The following is a 26,589-nucleotide window of genomic DNA, read 5'->3' on the forward strand; positions in this document are numbered from 1 at the left end:
TGGTTTTGAATGTTTCAGCATCACGAAGAGAGAGGCTGAGTTTGCGAGCTCATGGGGCTCATGTCATTTGTCTTCATTCACTGTGCCTTTGTTTATCCTGCTTCCCCACTTTCATCGTTTCCTCTTGTCTTAGTTCCTCTTGTTTAAAAATGCATGCAAGAGATACAAAGAAGAGACAGTGGAACAGAAGAAAACACATCTTTGCCTTTCAAAAGTCATAAACAAAGTTGGCGACTTGTGACAGTGTGCGTAGCTTGGTCAGCTGCATCCGAGTAAAAGTGCTGCCTTAAGAGCACGGATTGAAGCGTGCAATGTCCAAATAATAAGGCTAACTTCCTTAAAGCTACTTCTGAACATACCTTTGGCTATGACAAGACTAGACGCAATATGAAAAAGCAACTCCCTGTTGTCCCTTAAGATCAACATTCTAACAAAGAGGGCCAGAAGTGAAGATAAAGCAGAGAAAAAAGGACAGATTTTGGAGGAAATGTTGGGATGAATATAGAAAAAGAAGAAAGAAAGAAAGACACAGACCAATCGAGACCTGTAAAGACCACCACTGATAGGCTATTTTCCCAAGTCATTGCTGTTATAAGAAGGAAATACCCTTTTACATGAGAACAAATCATTTCAATTAATTCATAATTTAATTTTTATCCGCCTTGTCACAGCTGCACCTTTCCGATGTTAAGGTCTAAGTGAGTGACTCCCTCCCTGCACACAAGATGATGATTTTCAGTGATATTTTTGGTCTTGGTCTTGTCTTGGTCTCACCCTGCCTTGGTCTTGGTCTTGACTCGGTCTTGATCCATGAATGTCTTGGCACTGTCCTTCTGTAATATATTACTCTGTCTTTCCTTTGTGTAAAACATTGCAACAATAAACTGGACATCAAAAAGGGTATAATTAGGGGAACTGAAGCTGTAATTGGAAAAAAAAAAGTGTGATATAGTCATTGAGACTCCGTCATCATTTTTAAGTGATTATACATGAACAAAATAGTTTTGAAATTGCTCTCGCTTTCGCACAAGTGGATCCAAAAAAAATCACAAATTCTGAGGCAAGATAAGACAGTTGTTAAGTTTTACATCATATTCAGTTAGAACTTTTGGGAACAATAAAGCCCTAACTTCTTTAAAATGAACTTGAGAGAGTCATTAAGCTGTTTTTGTACATCATGTTTAGATTGATGTGAACCAGTATTCTCTCGCAGCTGATTCAGAACAAGGCTGAAAAAAACGTATTTTAAACTTTGCATGGGTTGTCACGTTTTGATTTATCTCATTGGACTAGTTTTCCTGTTAACATTAGAACGGCTCAATCAACCGAAACATTTAACTGGTCGAGTTACACCTTTATTCTCTACACTATTTCTTTGATAAAGGCACACAAATCCCTGTAAAAAATACAACACCAATTCACAGGTGAATTAAAAACACTTTTACATTAAAAAACAACAACAAAAAAAACATGCTAAATAATGGTGTCAATATCAATCGACTATCAATAGAAAAAAGCTCTTCCTGCTGATTCAAAGCTGTATTTGTGTAGTTCTGTATGAAGTTGAGGTTCGTGTGTCTGTGCAGGCATGCGCTGACTAATCAGGTGGCATGTGAAACAGCACGTAAGTACTCAGAATTGTGAGTGTGGGTGCCAAGGACGGACCCTGTGACTGAACATTTCAGCACCATGGAGAGAGACCACGAAGGAGAAAGGGTGTATGTTTGAATATTTCAGCACCACGGAGAGCAACAAGGAAAGAAGGCTAGCGGCATTTCCTGCTTTAACAATTTTTAGAAAGAGCAGTGTGTTTATGACAATAAAAAAAACACAGATAATAATTGATGTCATAGAGTTAAGTAGGCATGTAAAATGTTTATTGGATTTTTTTTTCCTGTGTTGATGGACACTTTTGTTCCACAAGGCAGGGCTATAACGGGAGTGATTGAGCTGCTCACAGGTAGGAAAAACATAAAGGCAAGCTGTTCAAAATAGAGAGATGTGTCTAAAAATAGCTAAAAATAAAGACTTAAGTATTTGCTAAATCATTTTGGTTCGCCATTTATCAAGCTTGTTGACAATTGCTTTCCACAGTCATCGTATGATGAGGACTTTTCTCGCACGTGTCGTGTCTGCTCCTGTCAAAACAACATGCATTTGCATGCCAAATACTGTCTTGTACTTGCGCACTGCATGGCTTCGGGATATGTGCGATGTAATGATTCAGCACCATGGACAGAGCATCAGGACACAGTTTGTCTCATTTACCCTGAGGGGCAAAATGCAGGAAGAACAGGAAACTGGAACTCTTTAAAAGTAAGACATTCACAGCATGAAAAGTAAATGCACTGGATAAACATTGTAATTAAAAACTCACCTGTACAGACAAGCCCTCATGTTTTCCTGCTCTTAACCTTTCCACATTGTAATTTATTTATTTTCCTCACAGTATGAATCGTTTTATTGTTTTTAATTGTGACACTTTGTGACTGAGGGTTTAAGAAGTGCTATATAAATAAAGTTCGTACTTACTTAATTCCTTAATTCTTTGGGCCATTTTAATTCGATAGGACAGTCAAATAGGGAATGAATGAGAGAGGAGGGGATGACGGAGCAAAAGGCGGAGGTCAGATTCAATCCACGGCCTCTACAACGAGGACTGTATAGCCGCTGTACAGGCAGCATAACCCGTAGCCTATCTGAGGGTTGATAGCTTGTACAGACAGCTGGTTCTAAACTCTCTAATCTTATTTACACATCATTCTTTATAAACTTTGCCTGTATGCAAAGTATTTATATCATTTAAATTATGTATATGTGTATTTGTGGTTCTTGTTTGTTGAATGTAACTTCTGTATTCCTTTGGAGAGCACAGTGTGAGTTAACTATGCAAAGTGGCCACATTTCATTTCTGGCGCAGTCACCCGAGGTGATTTATTTCAAGGTGGGATGAATTCTATTCAGTTTGAAGTCGGTTCCTGCAGGTGAAACTTCACTTTCACTCAAAGTCGACATATTAAAGTAGCTTGTTTTTTTTTTTTCATTTGAAGAGAAGTGTTTTAAGTTGACAGTTGGTGTACACTCAAATGAAAAACTGTTTTGGTGTACTTGCTGCCAGAGACTTAAGGGCGTGCTAAATGAAGACCTCAGGCTAAAAAATGAAGACGCTCAGACTTCTGTTTTTAAGTACAGTTTATAATCAGTGAGGTGATTCAAAGTCAACACAGTGAGTGAAACATTGATCTTTCACTTGTACCTGTAAATTACTGACAGGGCCTCAGGCTGCCCACTGAAGATTTGTTTGAAAAACAGCTTGAAACACACAAAAAGGAGTTGACTTTGAGACACCTTTCTCATATATTGTTGATATTCACAGTGAAATACAAAAAATACTTTTTTGAAAGCATCTTTTATTTAACAAATGAAGCTCTAGTGCTCTACAGTAAGATACAAATGCAGATGGAATGGATAGAGGAAAGAGTGTCAGAGTAATAAGGGGGAAAGCAAAAGCCACTTGATAATAATACTGATACAAATGTAAGAAGAGAGATAAAGATGAAAAGTGAAAAAGAATTCAATATGAAAGTAATGACGAATAAGAGATTGCAGATGACATTTGTTTGGGGGTCTTAATACCTTTATTGGACAGGACTTCTGAAGAGATACAGGAAATGTTGGGACGAGCGAACAGATGATGATATGCAGCAACAGGGCCGACGTCGGATTCAAACCCACAGTGGCTGCCATGACGACTATAGCCTCTGTACATGGGGCTCGTGAATGAATTACTTGAATCAATATCTGCGCTTTATGACAACGTTTTTAACAGGGTCTTTTAAGGTCAAGAATGAACTTGGAAATCATTCAGGCAGAATATTCCCCTAAAAAGGATAAAAAACAACAATCTAAACATCTTCAAGTTTAATCATTTATAATTAATTTACACAAAATAATAATACTTACACTACTAGTCAAAAGCATGAACTGTCTAACCTGACAAAAATAAAATAAATAAGACAAATGCCTAAATGAAGACCATTTAATGTAAAACTCAACATGTTAAGGGTCGTTTAAGGTTGATCTTTTCTTAACTTCCTTTAATAAAAGAAAAAAAAACCCCTATAACAAGATAAAAGATATTTCTATATAGTAATAGCAGGGATAAAAATAACAAAATCTGTCATTTCTCTCATGAGGAAATGTGTGTAAAAGTAGCATGTGTAGGCTTTATTATTCTACCTAAATTAACAGTAAAGTAAAAAAAAAGAAAAAAGAAAAATACGTCATATATTTCACTACTTAAAAAGTGTGAATTATTTTGCAAACATAAACTTTAAAAATGGGATTTTTCCCCCAGGGTTTATCTTTTCTTGGGACAGTTTCATGATGGAATAAATCACGCGACAGAAACGTTAACTCTCCTTCATTTGGGTCGGAAACAGGACACGTGCTCGTCCATGTTGGGATTATTTGTTGCCCCACACTGCGAACACAGACGGATGTATGAGAGGAGCCGGGAGATGTCATCCTCACTACACCTGTGCTGCCGCCTCCTGGACGGACGCGACTCCTTTGCAGCGACTGTACTATAAGTGAACGGACAGCTTATGAGCCCCACTCAAAGCGAGAGAACCACACACACGGAGCGGGGATGGCGAGGATACCACTGCTGCATCTCCGAGTCCTTCTCGTGGGGCTTTTACTGACAGACCCCCTGACAGTCCGGGCAAACAGAGGAGCGACGTTACCGGACGAGGAGAGAGACAAAGAGAGCGACGCGGAGACGCCGTGTGAGGTGAAATCCGTAACCGTGTCTACGCTGCCCGTGCTCCGGGAGAACGAGTTCAGCTTCACCGGCGGAGCCTCGGGGAGCGTGGTCGGAGGAGGCGGAGGGGATGCTGGTGCATCTTCTTCTACTGGAGCAGGTGGTGGAGGTGGTGGTGGTGGAGGAGGACCAGGGGGAGGAGGAGCAGCAGCAGCAGGAGGAGGAGGAGGAGGGGGGGAATCCCGACTCCTGTTATTCGTTAGGACCGACCTACCTGGGCGAATTTCCGTAATGGATGATCTTGACAACACCGCACTTCCGTACTTCACACTGGGTAAGAACTGCTCTGGTTGCTGTGTTTTCCCTCCAAAATGATAACCAGCCGACCTCGCTTTAAACATTGGGACCTTTTCACAGCGTGTGATACTTTCCTCTGTCGTTTTTAATTCCCTGCCCTGTTTCCATTAGCTTTTTTTGAGAGCTGAACACACTACTGTAGCATAAAGTTGCACCTATAACCCAGCTGATACCATCACTTCTCTTTCCTTTATGTTGCTTTTTTTAAGAGCTGCTGCCTCTGCTTGGGATGCAAACTACCATAAAGTAGGCAACCACTCCTCTCAAAGTGTCACTCTGCATTCAGCAAGGACTCGTGTGTCTGCCGTTTCTCATTTTGTGGTTAAATATGATTATGACTTCAAATTTCATGCATGCCCTTAGTATGGCGCCCCAATCAAGGAGGGGCAATTTGGCCCCTCAAATAAGCATGAAATTGCTGTTTTATTCTCTTCATGAGCACGTGCGTTGCTGGTGGTAGATATTTGACAGTGTAAAACATTTACAGGGCTGCACACATACACACACACACCTTTTTTTTTTCTTCTTTTTTTTTAGGGTTTAGTCACAGATCACTGAGCAAATCACAACAGCGCCACACCAGTCTTTGACAGGTCATCTGGAGTTCTCTGTGGAAGCCATTTACTATCAAATGGTTTTGGCAGCGGCATCCCTGATTGGATAATCATAGTGGATGTCATAGCAGTAAAGTATTCCTATACCTGCCTGACACCGACTGCAAAGATATTTGCTTTGGAATAAAAAGGCAGAGTATGCATGAAGGGAACTTGCTTACCTTGCATTTCCCCTATTTTTTCACTTATGTCACAGAGTCATGCGAAAAGATGAATGTTCTTATTCTTTCTCCCCATTGGTGTGTGTGTGTGTGTTTGAGCCAAGAAAGTGTAGAAGTGCAGAGTGCGTTTGGCTGCGAGTGCTACTTTGTTAAATGCAATAAGCCTCACATGGTGGGCCGTAATTGCGAAATGCTGAATGTTTTCCAGTTCTGTTTGGGGCCACTGTATTGGAACAGTATGACAGAAAACCAGTAATATGGCAAATCCAAAGATGGAAGTCTCAGTAGAGGTCAGCGATGAAAGAATCCATGTCTCATTACTACATTTAAGGACTGTGGTTTGCGGTGTGCGTTTTTTTTGTTCTTGTTCTTTCCCTGCTCTCGGTGTCATTCACAGTATCAGGAGTGCCGACTAAACTGGCTGCGCGAAGCAAAGGCAGGGATGGAAGGCAGGCAGGCAGGCAGGCAGGCAGAGGGCTGGAGCATTAAGCTAGTAAATCACTTTCTATTCTCATTAAGGACAGCCGTTGACTGGTGAGAAAGGCCTCTCTGTCGTCCCAGTCAGCCAGCTAGCAAATTTGCTGCTTCACCCTTGCAGTGCATGACTGCAAGCCGTGGAAGGGGGAGGTGGAGGAGAAGAAAGGGCTTTCACGGTTTCAATGCCAGCACGTTGACCACATTGTGAAACAAAAAAAAATGTTTAGGATTGATTTATCTTTGATGAAACAAAGTATTCATCCTAAAAAGAAGAAACACAATAATATCCTCCTGTTTCGGCCAGATGCTAATTTTCTCCAGATTCTTTTTTTTTTTTTTTTTTTTTTTTAGATTTTTGGTCAAAATTTTCTTTAGGTCCTTACAGAAACTAATACATCATGTGCTCTGAAAAAGGAACTCTTTAAAAAATATCATGAATGAGCCCACACTCACAGCAGTGGCTGAAGAAGGAGCATGGAGGGAATGCTACTTTCACAATCATGCTAGTTTTTTGAAAATTGCCTACCAGTTTCTTAAGGCTTTTAAAAACACCGTAAGAAACTCACATTGATTCTAAAATGGCATGATACTGGGGTCCTAGTCTGTACATTTTTTTGCATTGTGGAAGCAAGAGAGAGGACAACACAACAGGAGCTCCACATACACTTTTCGTCAGCCATGCGCACACACGGCACTGTTCTCCTTCGCAGGCACTGCGGATCAAGGTTGAAGGTAGTTTTGATTGGGCTTAAGTTGTAAGACACCTACCTGCAGCAGTTTTGGGCATTGAGAATGAGTATATAGAAATATTGAAGATCGTCAATGTATTGTCTTTTGCTTTTGAGGCTCATTTAGATGCATTTATGTTTAATCCCGTCCATTTTGCTACCTGCTAAAAAAGTCTCACAGTTGCTTTAAACAATGTTTTCAAGGGTCCCACAGCGCATAAATAGAGTCCTCATGTAGCGGCCCCGTTTTATGACTCTTGTCCCTTTGCTACATTTTATTCCCCCTACTCTCTCCTGCCAAAACTTTCTTTTTATCTTTTTCATTTATCATACCAACAACAACTGTCAGGAATTTCCAAAACGAAATCCAACTTTCATGCTACAAGAGTGTGCGATTATCCAAAACCATGAATTATTTCTGTCCAGCACTGACACCAGATGATACTACCACACATCAAATGTAATAGCATAGAGAAAAAAAACCAAAACAGAATACAACAAGAGACATGTTTGTGTCACCGGTGATTTTTTTTTCCAAGTGTTTCATATTCACGCAGAGTAACACATAAGGTCACGTTGACAGCTTTTCCGTTGATGGATGTTTTAGCGGAAGAGTTCTTCTTGTGAAATGAAATGTCGTTCCTCCTGACTCCCGAAAATAACAGTGTTGTTGATTTAGTTGATATGAACAGTGTAAATTACACAAAAAAGCACACACTGATTTTTTTATAAGCAGGACATAAATTTGCAGCATCACTATTCCACCTTGTTGATTCTTTGTCTAGTTAAAAATTAAACTACTATTCTTGTTTTTTTTGTTGTTGTTTTTTTTGTTCATATTATGATTTAATACTCTCAAAAACATCATATGAGACTGTATATGGTGAAGGAGACAGCCACCCACCAACTCTCTGTCTGTTGTTCTGGAGCTTTTTAAAAAGCTGTTAACAAAGTGGCGAAGCCTTCTCACAACAGAGCAAATTTGCTGCCCCCAGAATCGTCATCTGAACTACAGGGCAGAACTTTCCAGAAAACAATGTAAACAGCTTTTGTTCTAACGTTTTCTCACTTACTGTGATAGCAAAACAATGAGCATATCGAAAGTTGTGTGTCTACGCCTGCTTGCTTTTTTCTCTTTCTTAGTTCACATTTTGACCCCTTGCGCTTACAATAACACAAATTCTGCTTCCAAATTTAAACTCCATTAGCATGCGCTCGGTATTTCACTTCTCTCCTCCACTTCAAAGTAGTGCATTCACAGTCAGTCTTTCCACACCGTGCTTTACATGGTCGTGGTTCAGGCGGCGTGTTTCATTACACCTCCTCACAGCAGCTGCTTTTGTTGCATATAACTCAATTGACTTACTGATCATTGAAAAGGGTACCAGAGAGATCTGCTAATTAACAAAATGCCATCCGAGCCGTAATGAGCAGAGGCTTGTGTCTGATCCTCTGATGCTGTCAGATGTCCGATTGTTTTGTCGAACGCGAGCAGTCAGAGGTTAGTGAAGAGGGATGGGGGGTGGGTAAAGGACAGCGGGTTCCTCTTCTAACTGTGGCCTGCCTGCTCAGCTTTGATTTATTACCTGAAGTGTCACGGAGAACGAAGGAGCAGAGAGGCAGTGCGGAGGAAATGTGCAAAGCTTCTTCCCCTCCCCCTCTTTTGTTGTTCTGTTTAGCCTTGCTTTGTCTTATTATGTGCTATTGAATAGTAAAAAATAAAATGGCGAGAGAGCAATGTTCGCAATATGCACAGGGTATTGGAATTGTCGGTTGTGTTGACGCATTTAAGCGCGATGGGAATTTTTTTATTTCAACCCATTCAAGGAAGTTTGAGTTTCTTTTTCAACTTTTCTGCTTTTGGACTTTTCTAGTTGCTTGGCCAGCTCACTCTATCGCACCAAGCTTTTATGTTAAAAAAGAAAAAAATAATTGGTGTTGAGTGACGTGTGATTTTTGAGGCTGTAACCGATTTATGGGAAAGCAAAAAAAAAAATTGAATCTGAAAATTAAATCGATGTTCCCTTTTATAAGCAAGCTCAAAAAAAAAAATGTATATTAGGAAACTTTCAAGGAAATAGGTGACTTAACTCAGCTTCAACGCTTTTCTAGCTGCTAGACCAGCATGCTCTGCTGCTGCAAGCTTTGACGTCAAGAAAATGTTTCAACACAGTTTAATGCAGTTACACAATGCAACACCTAAATTATCTTTGTAATAACGCTTGTTGGCTTCATATTTTAAATGTATTGGAATTTTTTTTTTTTTAACTCATTACTTAAAGCACATTTTTAAATGTAGTTTTTGTTTGCATTTTGTTGTTTTGCTTTTTTTCGTGTTGATGCATTTTGACAAGCTGGAAAATGAATTCTCATTACGACACCTTCAAGGATAAAGCTGATTTCACTTCTCGGCTTCAGCGCTTTTCTCATTGTTAGATCACCATACCAAGCTTTTAGGTCAAACATGAAGTGTTAACACCGATCGTTAACACAGTGAAGCAGCCAAATTATGTTTGTAATACCACTTTATGCATTCCACTTCAAATTTTCAATGAATTCAAAGAAGAAGAAAAAAGAATCCCTGTGTAGGGATCATGAGTGCACTGTGATTCTTAACCTAACTAAGTAAGCCTTAAAGCCACATGTTGTTCAGTTTTAGTGCTCAAATTTAAAATACACATTTGTGGCTTTAAAATTCTTCCTGATTTGCTTCGTCCTGGACTAATGATTCCCCCACGTTTGTTAAAAATCAAAAGTCTTCACGTTCTGTCTTTTAAATGCAGTTTGAGTGCACACTCAAAATATTCTGTCTTTCTAACACAAGGAGAGAGAAGCCCTGTGCTGCTATGCTTTGCACACAAGATCATTTTCTCCGCTCATTTAAGTGATATGGGACCTGGTAAAAAAAATAAAAAAAATCAATGTGGTTAGCAACATGGCTGACTCTGTAAACACCTCATTAGGAGTTCACCTTTTTCAAAACCTTCGAGCATATAAAGCTGGATCGAAGACACTTACATATCTGCCTATACTTCATCCTCCCAGTCCATCGGACTCTGGCATAAATCTTTACACTTTTCATTTTTCAACCCTGTTGTCTTTTTTTTTTCTTTTTTTTCTTCTTCTTCTTTCTGCGTATCTTATCAAGTCAGGCATGTCATCCAGCCTTCTCCTCGCTCTCCCCCCCTTGCTTCCCTCGCCGTATCATCCCGAGCAGGAGTTTCAGCATAACCTGCCCGCTTGGAGATGGGAGATTATAAGCAACAGTGGTAGAGTGGAAAAAAGAGAGAGAGAGCCTGCGCTGGACCACTGAGTTCCCTGTGGCACAGAGACATGTGCGCACTGCACTACATCTCAGTCTTATGTCAGGGGTTGAGCTTAGCACTGCAGGACCAACAATGGAGAGGGGGAAAAGGTCAACAGCAGAGATGGGAGTTATTACACGGTGTGGCGCTCAGACAGAAGTGCAAGTAATCTTTTCTGACATGTAGACATAGCACTAAAATTAGAGCTTTTTTTGAATGACGTTAGCGATGCTAGAAACAAACTCATAACTGATGTTCTGATGGTTTTCAACGACTATAGAGAAAAGGCTAAATTGACAAGTGGACAATTTGTCATCTTTTCACCGGACTGAAATGGGTCTTTATAATGATGTGCATTTAAAAAAAAACCTTACAGATCCATGTGGAAAGATGCATTATTAACTATAAGGCGAAAAAGATAGCTTCTGATGCAGTTTGAAAGCTCTTTAATTTGGGCTGCATGGTGGTTCAGTGGTTTCTGTCTCGCTGCACGGTGGTTCCCGGTTCGATCTCTGGTGTCTTTCTGTGTGTTCCCCTCCTGCAGGAGTGAGTGTGAAAATGAGCAAGAAAGTCAGTTTGGCTTTGTATCGGCCAAGGGAATCGACTGCGGCGAACAAGTCCAGGGTGTAACCCGCCCCCTGCCCAATGACAGGTGGGATTGGTTCCAGCCCCTCTGACCACAAGTGGGATAAGCACTATCTATAGAATTTATTATTTATTATTCTTCATAGCCACAATAGTGATGGAAAAAACCCCAAACAAATGGCATGCCTTTCCTCAGGCTTGATAATATTTGAAAAATGGAGAGCTGCTGGTGACTGGTGACTGTAGCAGGTGTGAAGGATAGATGACTCTGGGTGTTAAATGCATCCACAGCTTCGTGTGGCTGTGGTGTATCAGGATGGCAGGTGACGTTGTTGGACAGCTTTGCTGTGCGACACAAGATGTGAGAGAAATTAAAGAAAAAAACTGGCTGTGTGTGTGTGTGTGTGTGTGTGTGTGTGTGTGTGTGTGTGTGTGTGTGTGTGTGTGTGTGTGTGTACAGACAGGTGCTGGGCTTCCATCAGCCTCGTGATCATCTACAGTTTGTCCTCCGCATGAATTCCACCCGTCCGTGGAGGGATGAAATGTTATTGTTCCAAAAGATTTTCCATTTTTCAGAAATATCTCTGTAGTAAAGATGTGAGCACAGCGAGGTACATTGGTCCAAAATGTTCATTGGTCCAGCAGCAAATGATTCACACTGTTTTTCATCCTCATTAATTACACCTGTATGCAAGCATCAGCATTCCATGGGTTTCTGATCTTGTTAATTCCGGTGTTTGTCTTTCACTTTGTTGAAATGTTGCCAACCTTTGCCTGTTTTATTTTCACTTCATTAACAAGTTCATAGACAGAGGAAAGTGTCAGTTCATTAGATAGCACTTCCACATTATATACAGAATGACTAACTTCCTCCAGAAGACTGTAGCTGAGCTGATCTCAGACCGACTGTTCTCCTTGACTGTATTCTTTTTCTACTATCTGTACTGGGAACCTCTCCAACCATTTTGATTCCAACAGAGCTGCTGTGACTGTACTGTTGTATCAAAAAAAAAAAAAAAAATCCTAAAAATACATTTTGAAAGAAAATCCCTGACGCTTAGACCCAGCGGGTGGTAAATAAAGGCCAGGGGACCCTCCTGGTGAGCAATACAGTAAATCGGTGGAAAACGTGCTATTTCTTAAAGTGGAAGTCAGGCTGATTGCACAGTTTCAAAATGACTAAGATTTTAAACAGTCCACTTTAGAGGCTTGATGTAAGGAGTGCATATGTTCTGCATAGGTACAAAAAAATCCATTATCCTGTGTTTGATCATGCCTTTAAACCCCTCTATTTCAGCCCTGCTCAGGCCGTTTCTGTGTCTGTAGCTTTAAATGCAAATGAGCTGTGTCTGACCACACCCCCTCTCTGGAATGAGATGTGACTCCTGTCACACCGTGCCCTTTTGTTTACAATGAGAAGACAGCCTCAGAGGACAGAACAAACACCTAGCTGTGGGAGTGTCATCCACCTGGTGGGAGGGGTTACTGCCCTTTGTGATGTCATGGTAGGGGAAATCTTCAAATGGTCTGTTTGAGCACACATTTTCTGAAAAGTGGAGCAGACAGAATGACGAAGAGGTTGGACTTCTCTCGTAATTTGGAGGTTTGTAGACTGGCTTAGGACACATATTAGTGTTAGAAAACAATGGTAAAGAGTATTTGGCATAATTTGTGACCTTTTCATACAATTCTTGTTCAAATCAAACAATATCAGTACCACAATAGAAAGTCCTCTGCATCTGATATTTTCAATCTTGTTTTTATACTACAAAAAAAAGTAGAAAAACTCCCGCACACTCACACTTGGGCAACATTTTGATAAATTTGCCATAGTGGTTGTGTGATTTAGACAGTGCTCTCTCTTTTTCGACACTTTAGCTTAGACATCTGACACAACTGGACAGTGGACAGGCAGAGAGTGACGAATCACACTCATTTAGTTTAATGGTTTCGTGACTGAGTAATGGCATGGAAAGGATGAATGACTTGTGCTGAGTGACCCATGCTGGTGCCTCTCCTTTGCAGAAACTGTGTTTTGTAAATGCTTTTGTTTGACTGTCGGCGTCTCTAGACGGCGGTGGCAGCGTTTGATCCGAAAGATAATAATTTGATCATTTCCAGCGCTGAGAGGCTCATTGTGGATATCTTTGATGACTGAACAAAGAAGTTTATGTAAATACTTCTAATGAATGCACAAGCTCGGTTTCTCGTTGAAAAAACAGAATGCAGGACTGTTTGTGTTTCATTCCTGTTTCATTAATTGGAAAAAGTTCAAAGATAATGTTCTGCAAAGGAAGGGATGGGGAAATTCAGCTTCAGCTGTTTTCATATATTTTGTGTTCTACATGAGTCTGATAAGATTGGATATTTTTGTGTGATTTGCCTCCGTAAGATAGATGGATAACCACATTGGAAGAAATTGTGTACACTTATAAAATTGGGTTGTTGGCTCTGTTTGCTTATTAGGGGTGGGGACTCACAGGGGAAACTCTCGTTATGATACGTGATACCGTATGTGATGTGACAAATGAAATGATACAATTCAAAGTACAGAAATGTACCTACAGTTCATTTATCGGAAGTGACGTACATCAGAGAGAAAATCCAACATAAGCAAGGATCTAGAAAAAAGGAGATAATGCTGGTAAGTGCAAACTATCAGCTTTAAGTGCAATTGAACACACAAAGGCAAAGCACAACATTAATGCCAGTATAGAAACCATCTTAAAGTCATCGTTATCGTCATTACCGTCATCATCTTATATGGAGACCATCGTTAAGATCATCATTAATGTTGTAGGTATTCTTGAAAGAGCTGGGTGTTCGGCTTTCTCTTAAAGGTGCAAAGGGACTCTGCAGATCAAATGGAGTTAGGAACTTGGTTTCACCACCGGGGGGCGACAGAGGAGAAAAGTCTAGTTAGCGTCATAGGACCCTGTTGTGAAGGTTGTATCAGACGCCTTTCATTGGCAGAGCGTATCGAGGGCCGGAGGGAGTGCAGAACTGGATTATAGAGTTTTGGTAAGGAGGATCAGTCCTTGTGGTTGTTCAGTAAAGAGGCAGAGTTTTAAATTTGATATGCGCAGTAACTGGGAGCAAGTGTAAGGAGATGGACAGCGGAGTGACGTGTGCTTCATGATACGATACCATACATGATACGGTATGTAAATAGGATGTGATATGATACATATTAAAATTCACAATAAGATATGTGATATTAATTGGATGTGATATGTGATGAAGGTGATACGATACTTGATACAATAATTCATATATATTGCAGGACATAATACCTCATGATATCTGATTCATTAAAAATGTAAAATACCTGTAAAATTCGTACAGGACTGCTGTTTAATTCACTACAATTAGGGGTCAGTTTAATCTCTTCTCAAGCTTCTTCTCTTAACTAGCTCCGAACTTATCCTGCTAGTTATTGTGTCCGTTCACGTTCCAACGAGCCACCGTGACGAAGTCACGAAGCAGTAACTTGCGAATAATCTTTTTTCGAGCGCCATACTTTTATTCAAATGAAAATACCTGTGCTTGTCACCATTGAGAGGATAATTGTGTTACATGAGTCAAGGCAACGTCTGTTACTTCTATGAAATAAATAATTGGGGAGGCTCTGTAAAATTCAAAGTTTATATCCACTATTTGGACGTTCTCGCTGTGCAGCTGGTTTTAGAAAATGGGTTTTGGTAATGATACAGCCATTGGGACAGAGCCATTTTAGCCATTAGAGTTTTACACAGGACCTCACAGGACCACAGGACGGACCTTTAATGGATTCAGTGACAAACCAAGGGACTCTCAGCTGTTCTCTTATGTCTCTTTCCCTGCAATTTAAAACCAGCAGCCGGCATTACATAAGACAATAGCTTATAAAATGTCCTTTTTAGGCAGATACACCTTTCCAAGTCCCACAAAACTTATCTTGATTTGTAAAGCCGGCTAGTATCAAAGAACAGCCCGCATGGTGTGTTTAACGAGAGCATGCCGCAAGCTGACTCCCAAAAGATTCATAAACTTTCAGCTTGTGTATATCGTAGGGGGGCTTTCAAGTCTGTGAACTGAATGCATAATTTGACACTGATTTATAAAAGCAATTCCATTTAGTTGCTCTTTTTGCTCCTTGGGCTCCTCTGCTGTGTCCCCGACCACATAATAAAAGGCCCCTAGTGACAACAAAAAACTGTGTAATGCATTTTCTCTCTCTTAGTAAAGTACTTTTTATAAAGACAGCCGGACGTTTGGGGCACAGGGAGCTCGGGTGAAATCCATCAAGTCGCACAAAAAAAAAAAAAAAAAAGTCTTTAAAACCCGAGCCTGATATACAGACACGCTGCATTTTTTTTTACTAAGTTGTAATGTGCATACAGATCAGTGAGGTCAACATCTGTTGGCAGTAAATTCAATTCACTTCAAGAGGAACACACGCAACCTTTCAAACCAATATTGGATGAAAGACTGAAAAATAGAAAAGCAGCTTTTCCATGTAAGGTTAATTGGATAAAGAGGAACTAATAAATTCAGTTTAAAAAAGGGAACTCAAAAGGTTCATTCAGCCTTAGTCTGATGGGCATCAATCTGTGCTTCTAAAACAAGTCATTTTGACTTCACATCATTTAACCCACCTCAATACTCCCATTTCATTGGATTATTTAGTTTTCTACCGTTAGCCATCCAATTGGAACATATTGTTCTCTTCACTGCCTCTATCTGCTGAGCCATATTTTCTTTCCTGGTTTTATCGAACGCTCCTGTGAGGAGTTTTAAGCTGGTTATGAAACAGACTTGTCTGAAAGGCAGACTGAGCCAGCGTGGATTTTGACCAACCAGTTGACATGAACTAACAAAAATACGCAAAATAAATCCACTCCTAATTGCATAAACTAAATGACGAGCGCAGAGAGAGGGACTCGGAGGGGAGTCGGAGTAATATTGCGTGTGATGGAGAGCGTGTGCTCCTCAAGGCGGGCTGCTTTCACATTCCGATTCCCGCTCAGAGGCTCCAGTGCTGCTCAGGAAAGAAGTTCATCCTCATGTGTGAGCTATCAGGCGTTTTTAAGAGCAGGTGGAATTTCTTTGCCAGGCTTGGGCTCTTACTCCTGTGCAAGTTCTTACCGTCTTATCTGGCTTGAAAATGTATTGGAAATGCTGCATACCTGCCTGCTGATACTGAGCCAGTCCTATATGCAGACTGTGTGACACAGAAGAAGCTGCATGAACTGCGAGTTCTGCTTCACCTGACAGATTCCCGAGAAAAAAGAAAGGGGAAAAAAAAAAGCGACTGTACTTTTTTCGGCACGCTGTTCATGGATTTTATTACTTTTTCAGGGATTTTTTTTTATTTATTTAATTGCACAAGTGCAAATAAAACCATCAGTCACAAGCAATCAAGAGCAAAGTCCATTTTCCTCCATTCTTTGACGGTAACAGAATGCCAACAAAGACTGTTTCAATCTCTCCGGATTAAGTCGAATAATGCAAAACAGAAAAAAATAAAATAAAAAAATGCTTTGCTAAAAATAGACTGTGAAGCATCTCACTCTCTGTTCTCGCCTTTTTTTTGCCCATCATTCCCAACTTCCCAGTTTCATTCCATGCTCTGCCTAATTATAAATGAGTCTTTGAGGTGATTTTAATATCACAAACGTGTCCTTTAGCTAAGAAGGAGGAAATGAAATGGCTACAGAAATATATGTTGTTTTTTTCTGTTACAAAGTGCGTTGATGGAAAAAAACCCCCCAAAAAACCGCAAGGACTCCCCGGCAATATAATGAAGATACATGAGGGCTAAGATGAAAGTGAGGACCTCTGCGTAAAAATTGTCAGCATGTTTTTCTTTCTTTCATTTTCTTTTTTTTTCTTCCAACCAGAATCTGGCCCCCATGAATTCCCTCTCACCCCTCTCTCTATCTCTGTCTTCAAACAAACCAAACGGCCTGTAAATGTCCTCCTACTGGTTGACAGGTTCGACTTGGAGATCATAGGCGGGATGAAAGCTCTCTTTTACTCTGTTCAGGATCCATGCAGTTGCTCTCTCTCTCTCTCTCTCTCTCTCTCTCTCTCTCTCTCCTGTCCTTGCTTCTTTCATGCACACTCTTGCTCACCCACCTTTTATTCTGAACTTGTCATAGTCTGTGTTTTTCCTTCTGCAAACATGCTGTGCTGTATTTAAAGTCATAAAACTTCCAACCAAACCCCACTTCAACATTCACTGTTTTTGTTATTTTAAAGCGTCACGGACAGTATTTCTCATTGTATGAACGTGATGCACATTAGCTCATTAGGACCGTATAATATAGTAAAATAGTCCCAGCTAACCTAGTTAATAGAATTATCGAAATCACGTCTGGGTCTTATTTTGCAAACATGACAAGCAGCGTGTGTGTTTCAGAAAGGCGAAAGGAGCGTCATTGTTCATATAAGCTGGTCACAATGATGCTTAAGACCCATAAAATTTGATTCCCACCAGAATTTGCTCTGCACCTTGGAGACAAGCCAGCGCTGCACAGCTCGCTAACGTCACATTATCCCCACGGTTCCCACAAACAGATTCTTAAACCTTTTATCTATGCTGGTGTGTTTGTACCTATTTGCATTTTACTCCAAGCTGCACAATCTCTGAAGATTTCCTTCCAGATTAAGATTGTGCACCATTAATCTACCCCTCGACTCATAGTCCCCCCCCTTTTTTAAATTTTTTATTATGCACCGTCATGCACATCTGTATGAGTTCCAGGTGGCTTTATCAGCACAGAGACACATGTTCTAGCGCTTCTTTTTTTCCCCCTCTCTTCAGTCGGCAGTCTGGATAAAATCGGCCCATTGATTTCTAACAAAACACAGACATTTTCTCCCCTCTGAGTGCTCGGTTAGACGTGAACCGACATTCTGTTCGACTTCAAGTAGTGTAGATCAAGTTGGGTTCAAGGACTGTTGGTTTTTTTAAAAGTACCGTGACATTGAAATGTTTCTTTTTTTTAACAAAAGAAGACGAGTAGAATCATTTCATTGTTTGTGTTTTAGCAGAAATTGTTAATATATTTCAAATCAGGTCAGCTCCTTGAGTTCAGGGTTGTGCTCATGTTTTCAACATTTATTTTTCTATTGTACTTCTGCACAGCTCATGAAGCAATGTTTGCATACATTATACATATCAAAACGTGTCTCCAGCTTTTTGTCTGCACTTTCTCGTCTCCTTCAAACGGCATCAGACGAAGTGAAAAGAGGTGTTTTCAGCCCAAGCGTGCACTCCTGATAAGCCTCGGAGGGGAGGGGAGCGTTTGGCCTTACACATTGTATGCTCATCCAGAGGAAGCTCATTGGTATTTCATGGCTGTCTCCCCCCCCTCCGACCCCCACCACCATCCTCCTTTCATAGGCACAGCACACAGTGTGCTGTTTTCAGGTATTTTGTCTGGCTCTGGATTAGCTCTGATCTAACAGCAATTACCCTTGGAAGTGTAACACAGCGTAGCATGCTCCGCTGAGGTCACTGCTATAGGTGCCTTCGGACTGGGTAAGAGCATTGTCAAGTTGAGCAATGGGCTGATGCTGATATGCAGCCTGTATTGTTCATCTATAGGATCTTATATTGAAGGAGTTGTGTATCATCGTGATTTTTATGTGTATCATCATAATTACCACCTAATCAAGCTGTCTCCCATGGACCCGACGGTGACAGAACACGTGTTGATGGGCATGTCGACATACCCTCCGCCCATCTGTTTTACAAAAGAACCCATTCAGACAGAAACAGAAAAAAACTCATGCAGCACGTCTATTTTAAATGTTAATGTCAGCTCTTCTCAATGAATAAATCATACAAAGGAAAAGAAAGAGAGCTGTTTGTAGTCAACAAGAGGCAACATGTTAGCTTTAGCCCAAAACCTTTTACTGATTGTGCACCAGTGTTGCACCTTAACAGCCTTAAGTCTGAGAATTCAAGATGTGCCATAAAAACATTAAAGCTCCTCTCAGGGTTTTTGAGCTACTCGTTTAAATTGACAGATTTTTTTCTTAATGACCTACAAATTCAAACCAGACAATTAGCATTGAGCTGGATTGTTTTTGTATAGTTATTTTCAGTTTCTGAAAAGTTGCCGCAGGGTAGCTGCCAGGAAAATTGCAAAAAAAATCACAATGCCAAAAAACCACAAAAGCAGCCTATGATTATAATATCTCCATGAATGACTACCATTTTAAAGGTGTATTTTTTTTAACAACAGGACATTGGCAGAGTCAGAAATCAGGGTTTGAGTAAGCGGGGAATAACATGAAAGGAAAGGAGCCACTTTCGAACTCGGGCCCCGTCCTCCTTCCATGGGGCCTGTGTACTTCCTGCTATGCTACAGATGTGAAAAGACGATGATAGGTGAAGCTGTTGGACCACCTCATCTGTATTTTTTAAAATCTTTGTTCCTAAAAAAAAAAATAAATCTCCAAAGGCAGCAGTTTCTCTGTGAGGAAGTACGGACTCTGCTTTGCTTGTGATAAAAAACTGCCAGAGGGAGAAAAAAAAAAAGGAAAGATAATACACGATTCGTCATTTCGTTTTACTTTTAACAAACTTTAGTTCAGATTTAAACTTCAAATGAAAACTTTAGAAGATGACTTTCCCCGTCAGTTGGGTTTAATTAAAACTCTTTCTGTACCTGAGAGAACTTGTCAATGTCATTGTTACAAGATCATTTCTCCCAAAATGCCTCGTTGAATTTGAATGGTTAGGAAGTTTTGTGTTTGAGTTGACTGAGGTTTCACTGTGACATACTTAACGTAAAAAAAGTGCAATATCCTGAGTCACTGCTACAACAAAACAAACTGACAGTTTAATATTGGTTGTGTGTCTTTTGGAACCAGACTCAAGTGAACACTTGAGGAACCTTTTCTGCCTTATCTCACACCTTCCCAGTGGCAGTAGATATACAGACCTAAAATAAACAATAGTAAAAATAAATAGTGTATGATTTTGGGGAAAGTCTTGTCAACCGCAGGAGCTTTAAAAGAATAACTTGTTTGTCTTTTTTCAATATCATTTTAAAACGAGGGATTTAAGATCGGTGTAAATATCTACCCACTGCTGTGGACATAAAGACATCACTGTGAGATGTTGTGACTTTAAGGGGAGTCTGTAATTACTTTAATTAATGACCCAGCGTTGATTAGAACCCGTTTGTGTTAATGTGGCAGAAGGCAGTGAACATAATTACCACTGACATGACCTGACTCACTCATCCAACAAACGGTAACATGTTATTTACTGATTGGATGAAGGATTTCATTATTTACACATGTTGATTACATTTAATTCATCCCATACACATTTTTTTTTTCTTCTGTCAGGTGTGCGTCTTTATAAAGTCTTAACATTAGCCCATCTTTACCAATTTCCCATTGGTTATCTACGTCAATGCTACTGCTAGGTGAATGAAGCCCCATCACTAAAATGGATCTCAAAATTGCCCATTGTCGTTGTCGGGATGATTTAATTACGATATAATGTAAAATGAGGAAATCAGTGAGATGGTTGTGTGTGTGTGTGTGTGTGTGTGTGTGCCTTCCACCAGTTAATCTAACAGTGTGATCACTGTTCCATAACATGACCGCAATCAGGACAAATGCACTATTAACTCCGTAATGAGACAGCTCAACAAACAGAATTAATGGGACCATTCAGAGTGGCACTCTCCAGCAATCAGCACTTAGTTAGGCTCGTAACTACGGCTGTCAGAGACGGTGGAGAAGGCTCTGCCCGAGACAAAAATGTCGATTGATTTATGTTTGTATTCTTACTTCAAGGCAACTTTTAAAGGAACACACAAGAACTTGTCTTGTGTGCTTTTGAAACACACGACTGAATCTGATACAAGGACACGGCAAAGATGTTCTCAGCCATTGAACGCTTGTTGAATTTTAAGTGTAATTGCTTGGCCTTAAAAACTCACTGGATTCATCAAACATTTAGAAACCGTTGGTACATCTTTTTGATGAGTCCAATTTCGTCTACAGCTCTACCAAGAGGCCCACTAGACCAAAGATCTTTTTGGTAGATTTTTTAAATTGAACTTTTTGTTCTTATGTTGGTCGGATGTGAATTAAATTGCAAAAACATTGGCTGCAATAGGTCTATCAAGAGCGTGCTACCACCATCTGCCTCTGAGTCAGCGAGCTGTGAGACAATGTGTGAACTCACACTTTAGTTTTTACAGTGAAAACTTGAGACATTCTCTCCTTGCTTGTTTTTAGAGTGGGATGTACTGTGCGGTACTGCTGTGTAAATCCAAAGTGTATTTCGAGTTATCTTCGGACACACTCATTTAAAACAGAAAGCTGATGTCTGTAAGGTTGGCATCTCTCCAGTTGTTGCAGAAAGCTGGCCACCAATGAATCTGGTTCTGTTCCAGGTTTCTGCCTGTGTGCTTGCTCATTGGTGGATCAATGCTCATTGATGGGTCTCTGTTAATAAAAGGGGAGGGTCGTGATTTTCGATTATATTGTAATCACATTTTTGTATTTTATGAGTGTCCTGGCCAAGTGGGGCAGCGGCACAATGAACAAGTTACAGACATTTAACACCGAGCAATTACAGATACAGATCAATATCTACTGAGTTACAGAGAAGAAAAGTAATTCAATTTATCAAAATCATCTTGCGATCTTTACCTGATCCTGCTGGAAATGCAGAACAACCACCAGAGAGGCTACTGTGCATCTGAAAGCTGTTCGCTTACCAGCATTTAATAACAAAAGAAGAAGAAGAAAGCCTCTTCAATTCGAAGAAAAAATCTTCGAATTGTGTTTGAATTATTGCCAGTATCTTTCAAATAGTAATTTTCCTTTAAATCAGTGGTTAATAGCAATGCAAAGAGAGCCTTCTAAAACTACTCTTTATTTGACATGACTTTCAATAGCTTTGTTGTAATTCAGCATTTATAAAAAAAATATGTTGAAAAATTAACTTAAAAATTGGAGGATTGAGCAAAAATATTAGATATATAGATGTACTTTATTTATCCCAAATTGTGGCGTTGAATGTTGGTTTTTTTGGTGTTAGTGTGAGAAAATGTTGATATTTTTTGACTTGATTTGTGATGTTATGTAATCTTTTATTCAAATCTTGAAATATGTATTTAGACTTTTTTTTGGCTTCTGTCAAAACCAGACAGTTCAACATTTTGAAACCCCTCCGACAACCCAATGATGGATTTATTCCTTCGCGCTTTCACTATTACATCCCCAGATCTAATGGGATTTTCCAGTCTGACTATTATGATGAAGTAGGCGAATGATTGTCATGCTGTTGCCACTCATCAGTCATATTAATTGCATTTATATGTCATTATTATAGCCTCCTAATGGATGATAGCTGCTTTCAGGCCATCTCTTTTCTCCTGAACCTAATTGAATTTGAGCCAATGTTTTTTTTTCTTTCCCCATGCTAACTGCAACTTGAGTGCTGTCTTTTTCTGTTGCCTCCATATAAAAAGGACAACATTGCCTCCTTTGACTACTTAATGTGATTTGTCAGTAGATTTAAACAGGCTTCTTAGTTTCCAACCTATCGATCCAGCCACTGTTAAAGGTTACATGGCTTAAAAAAAAGTCAACATCTAATATACGAGGATCAAAACAAACATATTTTTGATGTATTGATTTTTCCTCACTGCAGAGATGGCTCCTAGACAAAACAGGAAAGCAGAGAGCCCACTTCTCTCTTGTTTGTTGGTTACTCTCTCTTCTATTTAGTTATGCTGAACTGACAATGAGACGCCACAAGCATGCATGAGTTGAATGATTGGGGAGTGGATAAGAAAGTCAACCTGAAGAATTAATAGCATTCTTTTAAAGGTCAACTGAAATTTCCAAGGCAGTTTGAGAAATGACTTGGATTTTTATCACGCTAACAGTATGCTAGCGAGATAAAAAGACTGCATTATGCAGTGGTCAAACAGTAAATACATGATTATTACTATTAGCCTGTTTAGTTACAATACATATCAGCTAACTAGCAATATCATCTTTCCCAAATATATATTATTTCATTAAATTCATGAACAACCGAATAAAATGGCTACTTTTGGGCTGAATGTTGTAATATGTTACCATCTTTTAAAGTTTCATTCAATGAAAAAAGGGTTCACTGTTCCAGAACAGATCTTATTTAGCAGGAAGCTAACGGTATACTTGCACCATTCAAAGTCAATTATATTGTGTGCAGTTGAGGTGCTATAAATCTTATATGACCTCCCAACAGGTTAGCTAACCGTCCCTTTCCTCATCCCCAAAATCCATTTTGAGTCTTTCATGAACAAATGAAAATGACCTTGCAGTGCATTATGAAACAATAGCAATAATACGTTACTGTGCACAGTGTTGTTCTTACCAATTGATTACAGTAAGTCTTAACTGGTCCTCAACCCAAGGTTTGTATTGTTCATACACAGCATAGCGCTCTCAGCTGATTGATTTTAATTGCATCATACATCATTCTGCTGTTTCACTATTACATTCCTGGTGCTGCACTCGGCCCGTTTGACTGGCAGAAGCCATTTGATTAGCTGTGAGGCCATATCCCAGCTAAGGTCAGACAGATTCCTAATGATGTGTTGTGTGGTTTTATGGACTCTTCCCGTGAGTATTGGGCAGACCACTGTAATAAGCTGTCACTGAGGGTAGAGTCAGTCATTAGAAGCCACTCGTAAATGTCCATATTCTCCAGACGTGCAGGGAAAAGTGCCTCAATCATGTCACGATCATGACATTTCATGGCTGTGTGTCTGGCTTGCAAACAAACATTAACCCCTTCAACTGAAATGGGCTCGTTAAATTGACTTTATTATCTGAGATGTAAAGTTAGGAGTGCTGCATCAACTTGTACAATCCACAAATCAAAGTGGGCAAGGACAAACTCTGCATGAAAGATGTTTAATAATCACAACGTTTTACTTTTACTTGTGAATTTGTCAGGTCAACGTTTGTAAAAAAAATGGAAAACACTTTCATATTTACTGTTCCTTATAGCCTGCCAAGGTGTTTGAATGCGTGCGAGTTATCCAAACCAATTTGGACGATCACGTCCGAATACATGGAGTGAAAAACATTTTTCAAAGTACATCACTTTGCTTTCATCGAGTGACTATGGCACCACATTTTAACAAATTGGATTCTAATTAACAAAAAAAGCAGCAAATTCACAGTTTTCTTAAGTCGACAAGATCTTGGTGATAAGAAAACGTTCATTCTCATATTGGAATGAAATCATATTTAATATGTTGATTATGTTGATATTACTCTCATTTGTCTTCCATTTAAAAAAAAAAAAAAAAAAAAAAGTGTTTCATACACAGTGTCAGACAGTAGATGTCGTCTCAGTGACGTCACCCGTTGGTTAATGAAGAGGTGTTTTGAAGTAAAGTGATTGGGGTCGCCATATTGGAAATTGCTATATCCACCTAATTTTCTTATCAAAATAGACACATGTAAAGACTTGGAGTTAAGGCTGCTATTTAGCTTCCTGGAAAATTGCTACAACCTACCAACCTTTCTGTCAACTAAGCCCCTAATAATGCAGATTTATGCCTAACTCTGAGACTTTGTGTTAAATCTCTTTCCTCATAGTAAGTACCACGAAATAAAATGAGCGGTTCAAAACAGTCTTTTTAGAACCAGGTCAAAACGTTGAATTCTGTTGTAAAATATGGGCACTTGAACACAGGCGTTGATGAGGATTTGAGCCTTTGGTGCCAGGCTCAACGGGATGTTTTACACTTCCTCTGTCCCTTCATTTTTCACTACGGGGAAGTTGCTGCATGTTTTTTTCGTTTTTTTCCATGGTGTGTCCTATCTCTTCATTTACCTCATGAAGTTCACCTCTTTGTGACAAACGGATCTTGTTATCATGTTGACAGTCTCAACACACCATGAACCTTGCGGGTCTTCCACTTTGAAGGGAGTTGTTGTTGTCATGACTACATTATCATCGGCACGGGCAAATGGCATTTAGAGCTGATTTCAATGGAAACCTTCAAAGCTACATTTTAAATTCATCCAATGCTGTATTTCATTTATGTTCTGAATGCACGTTGGTGTTATCACATTATGCCCCATCATTTGAATTGCTCATGGTTGCAACCAATGCTGAAAGCAAAGAGATGCAGCCTCTAGCCAGTTGCCAAATTGTTTTGCAGTTGTTACCCTGCTCTGCTACAAACATTGTTATTTTTGTGTAATGCACACGGCACCTTGGTCCTGTATCATTCCTTTTTTCTATGCCTTGTTGTACAGCGACAAACAGTGTAACAGGTATGCCCTCTGGGGATGCTATAATAAAATGTAACAGTGAAACCCTGACTCACCATCTGCACCGGTCTTGTATTTGTAGCACCTGTGACCTCCGCTTACCTTTTTAACTACATAATACAAAACTTTAAAGCCATTCATGGTGTTCATCAGACTTTATACTTTTGAAACTCGTTCTCATCTTTTCTTGATTTACCGTTCATCAGTAAATGTGTGACAATGCAATTAGTCTATTACTGTCTTATTAAACTGGTCCATTTTATCATATCTCCTTTAATATGTATTTGATGAAGTCCAAATGTGACTTGTGTAAATCAGTGCACTTCAATGGATAAACGATAAAACAGAAAACTCAAAGTACCCAGTCTTTGTCAATTCACTATTTTTTTTTGAAAACTTTCAAAATCCAAAACCGAAAAACACCAACAAGAATGTACCTTCTCAGACACTTTAAACACTGTGATTTCCCTGCTTATTTTACCTTCTCCCTTTTGTCATCCTGTACATTTCGGCTGCTTTCATATGATTACCGTGATTTGTCTTTTGAAAGCACGTATAACCTGCTTTTCTTACCATAACTACGGTGTGGCATTTTTATTCAGCGTCTGGTTCTGGGTGTGAAATTTCCACATTACTGACAAGCAATTTTCCTGGTCATGCACTTTCAGCTTGAATCCTCACAATGCAATATGTGACATTTTAGAGAGCCCAATATAAATCATTGTGCAGCAATTCACCTTTCAGATGCATGGTGATGTTTCATAGACGTTTGAAATGTAACTGGAGTGATTACGAAGGATGTTTTGAATAATTACCCTTCAGATTTAACCAACATTTTAGTTCAGACTTGTCAACTTTATTCCAAAGTAAGGAAAGCACAATTCGGACGCCAATGCCCTCAGGATTAGGTTGAACCCCATGTATGAAGGTTATGGTACTGTGATCAGGGTTGCAGTCTGGCCTGTGGCGTCTTTCCTCAACTCTATCTCCCTACACTATCAACTGTCCTATCCAAAAAAAGGTATAAAACATCAAAAATAAAGCTCATCACAAAATGCATTACAATGTATTTAATCCAGCTAAAGACCTGATCAGAGGCTTTAAACAATTTTGAATTGGATTGCCAAGTGTGGCTAACGTTGGCAATGCTAGCACCACAAGCCTTCGTCCTTCCTGCTGAATGACGTCAACATGCATGTTTTTGTTACGCCATGCTTTGGTGGAGTGGATTGATGCCAGTTCAACATCTACACAACCTACAAACAAGTTGAAGTCAATCATCTGGGAAAT

At 39.7% G+C, this 26,589-nt stretch overlaps 1 protein-coding gene across 1 annotated transcript in view; it reads left to right on the forward strand.

Annotated features, from left to right (window-relative positions):
- Positions 1-4,413: 4,413 nt before the first annotated feature.
- The window catches only part of astn2 (astrotactin 2), a 278,125-nt gene continuing 255,949 nt past the window's right edge, over positions 4,414-26,589 (forward strand). Inside the window, exon 1 of the mRNA XM_079363577.1 lies at positions 4,414-5,099. Within this exon, the coding sequence (XP_079219703.1) occupies positions 4,652-5,099 (448 nt within the window). The 5' untranslated portion in view covers positions 4,414-4,651. The remainder of the gene's footprint in view (positions 5,100-26,589) is intronic.

The sequence above is a fragment of the Symphodus melops genome, assembly GCF_947650265.1.
Source record: "Symphodus melops genome assembly, chromosome: 16".
NCBI lineage: Eukaryota > Metazoa > Chordata > Actinopteri > Labriformes > Labridae > Symphodus > Symphodus melops.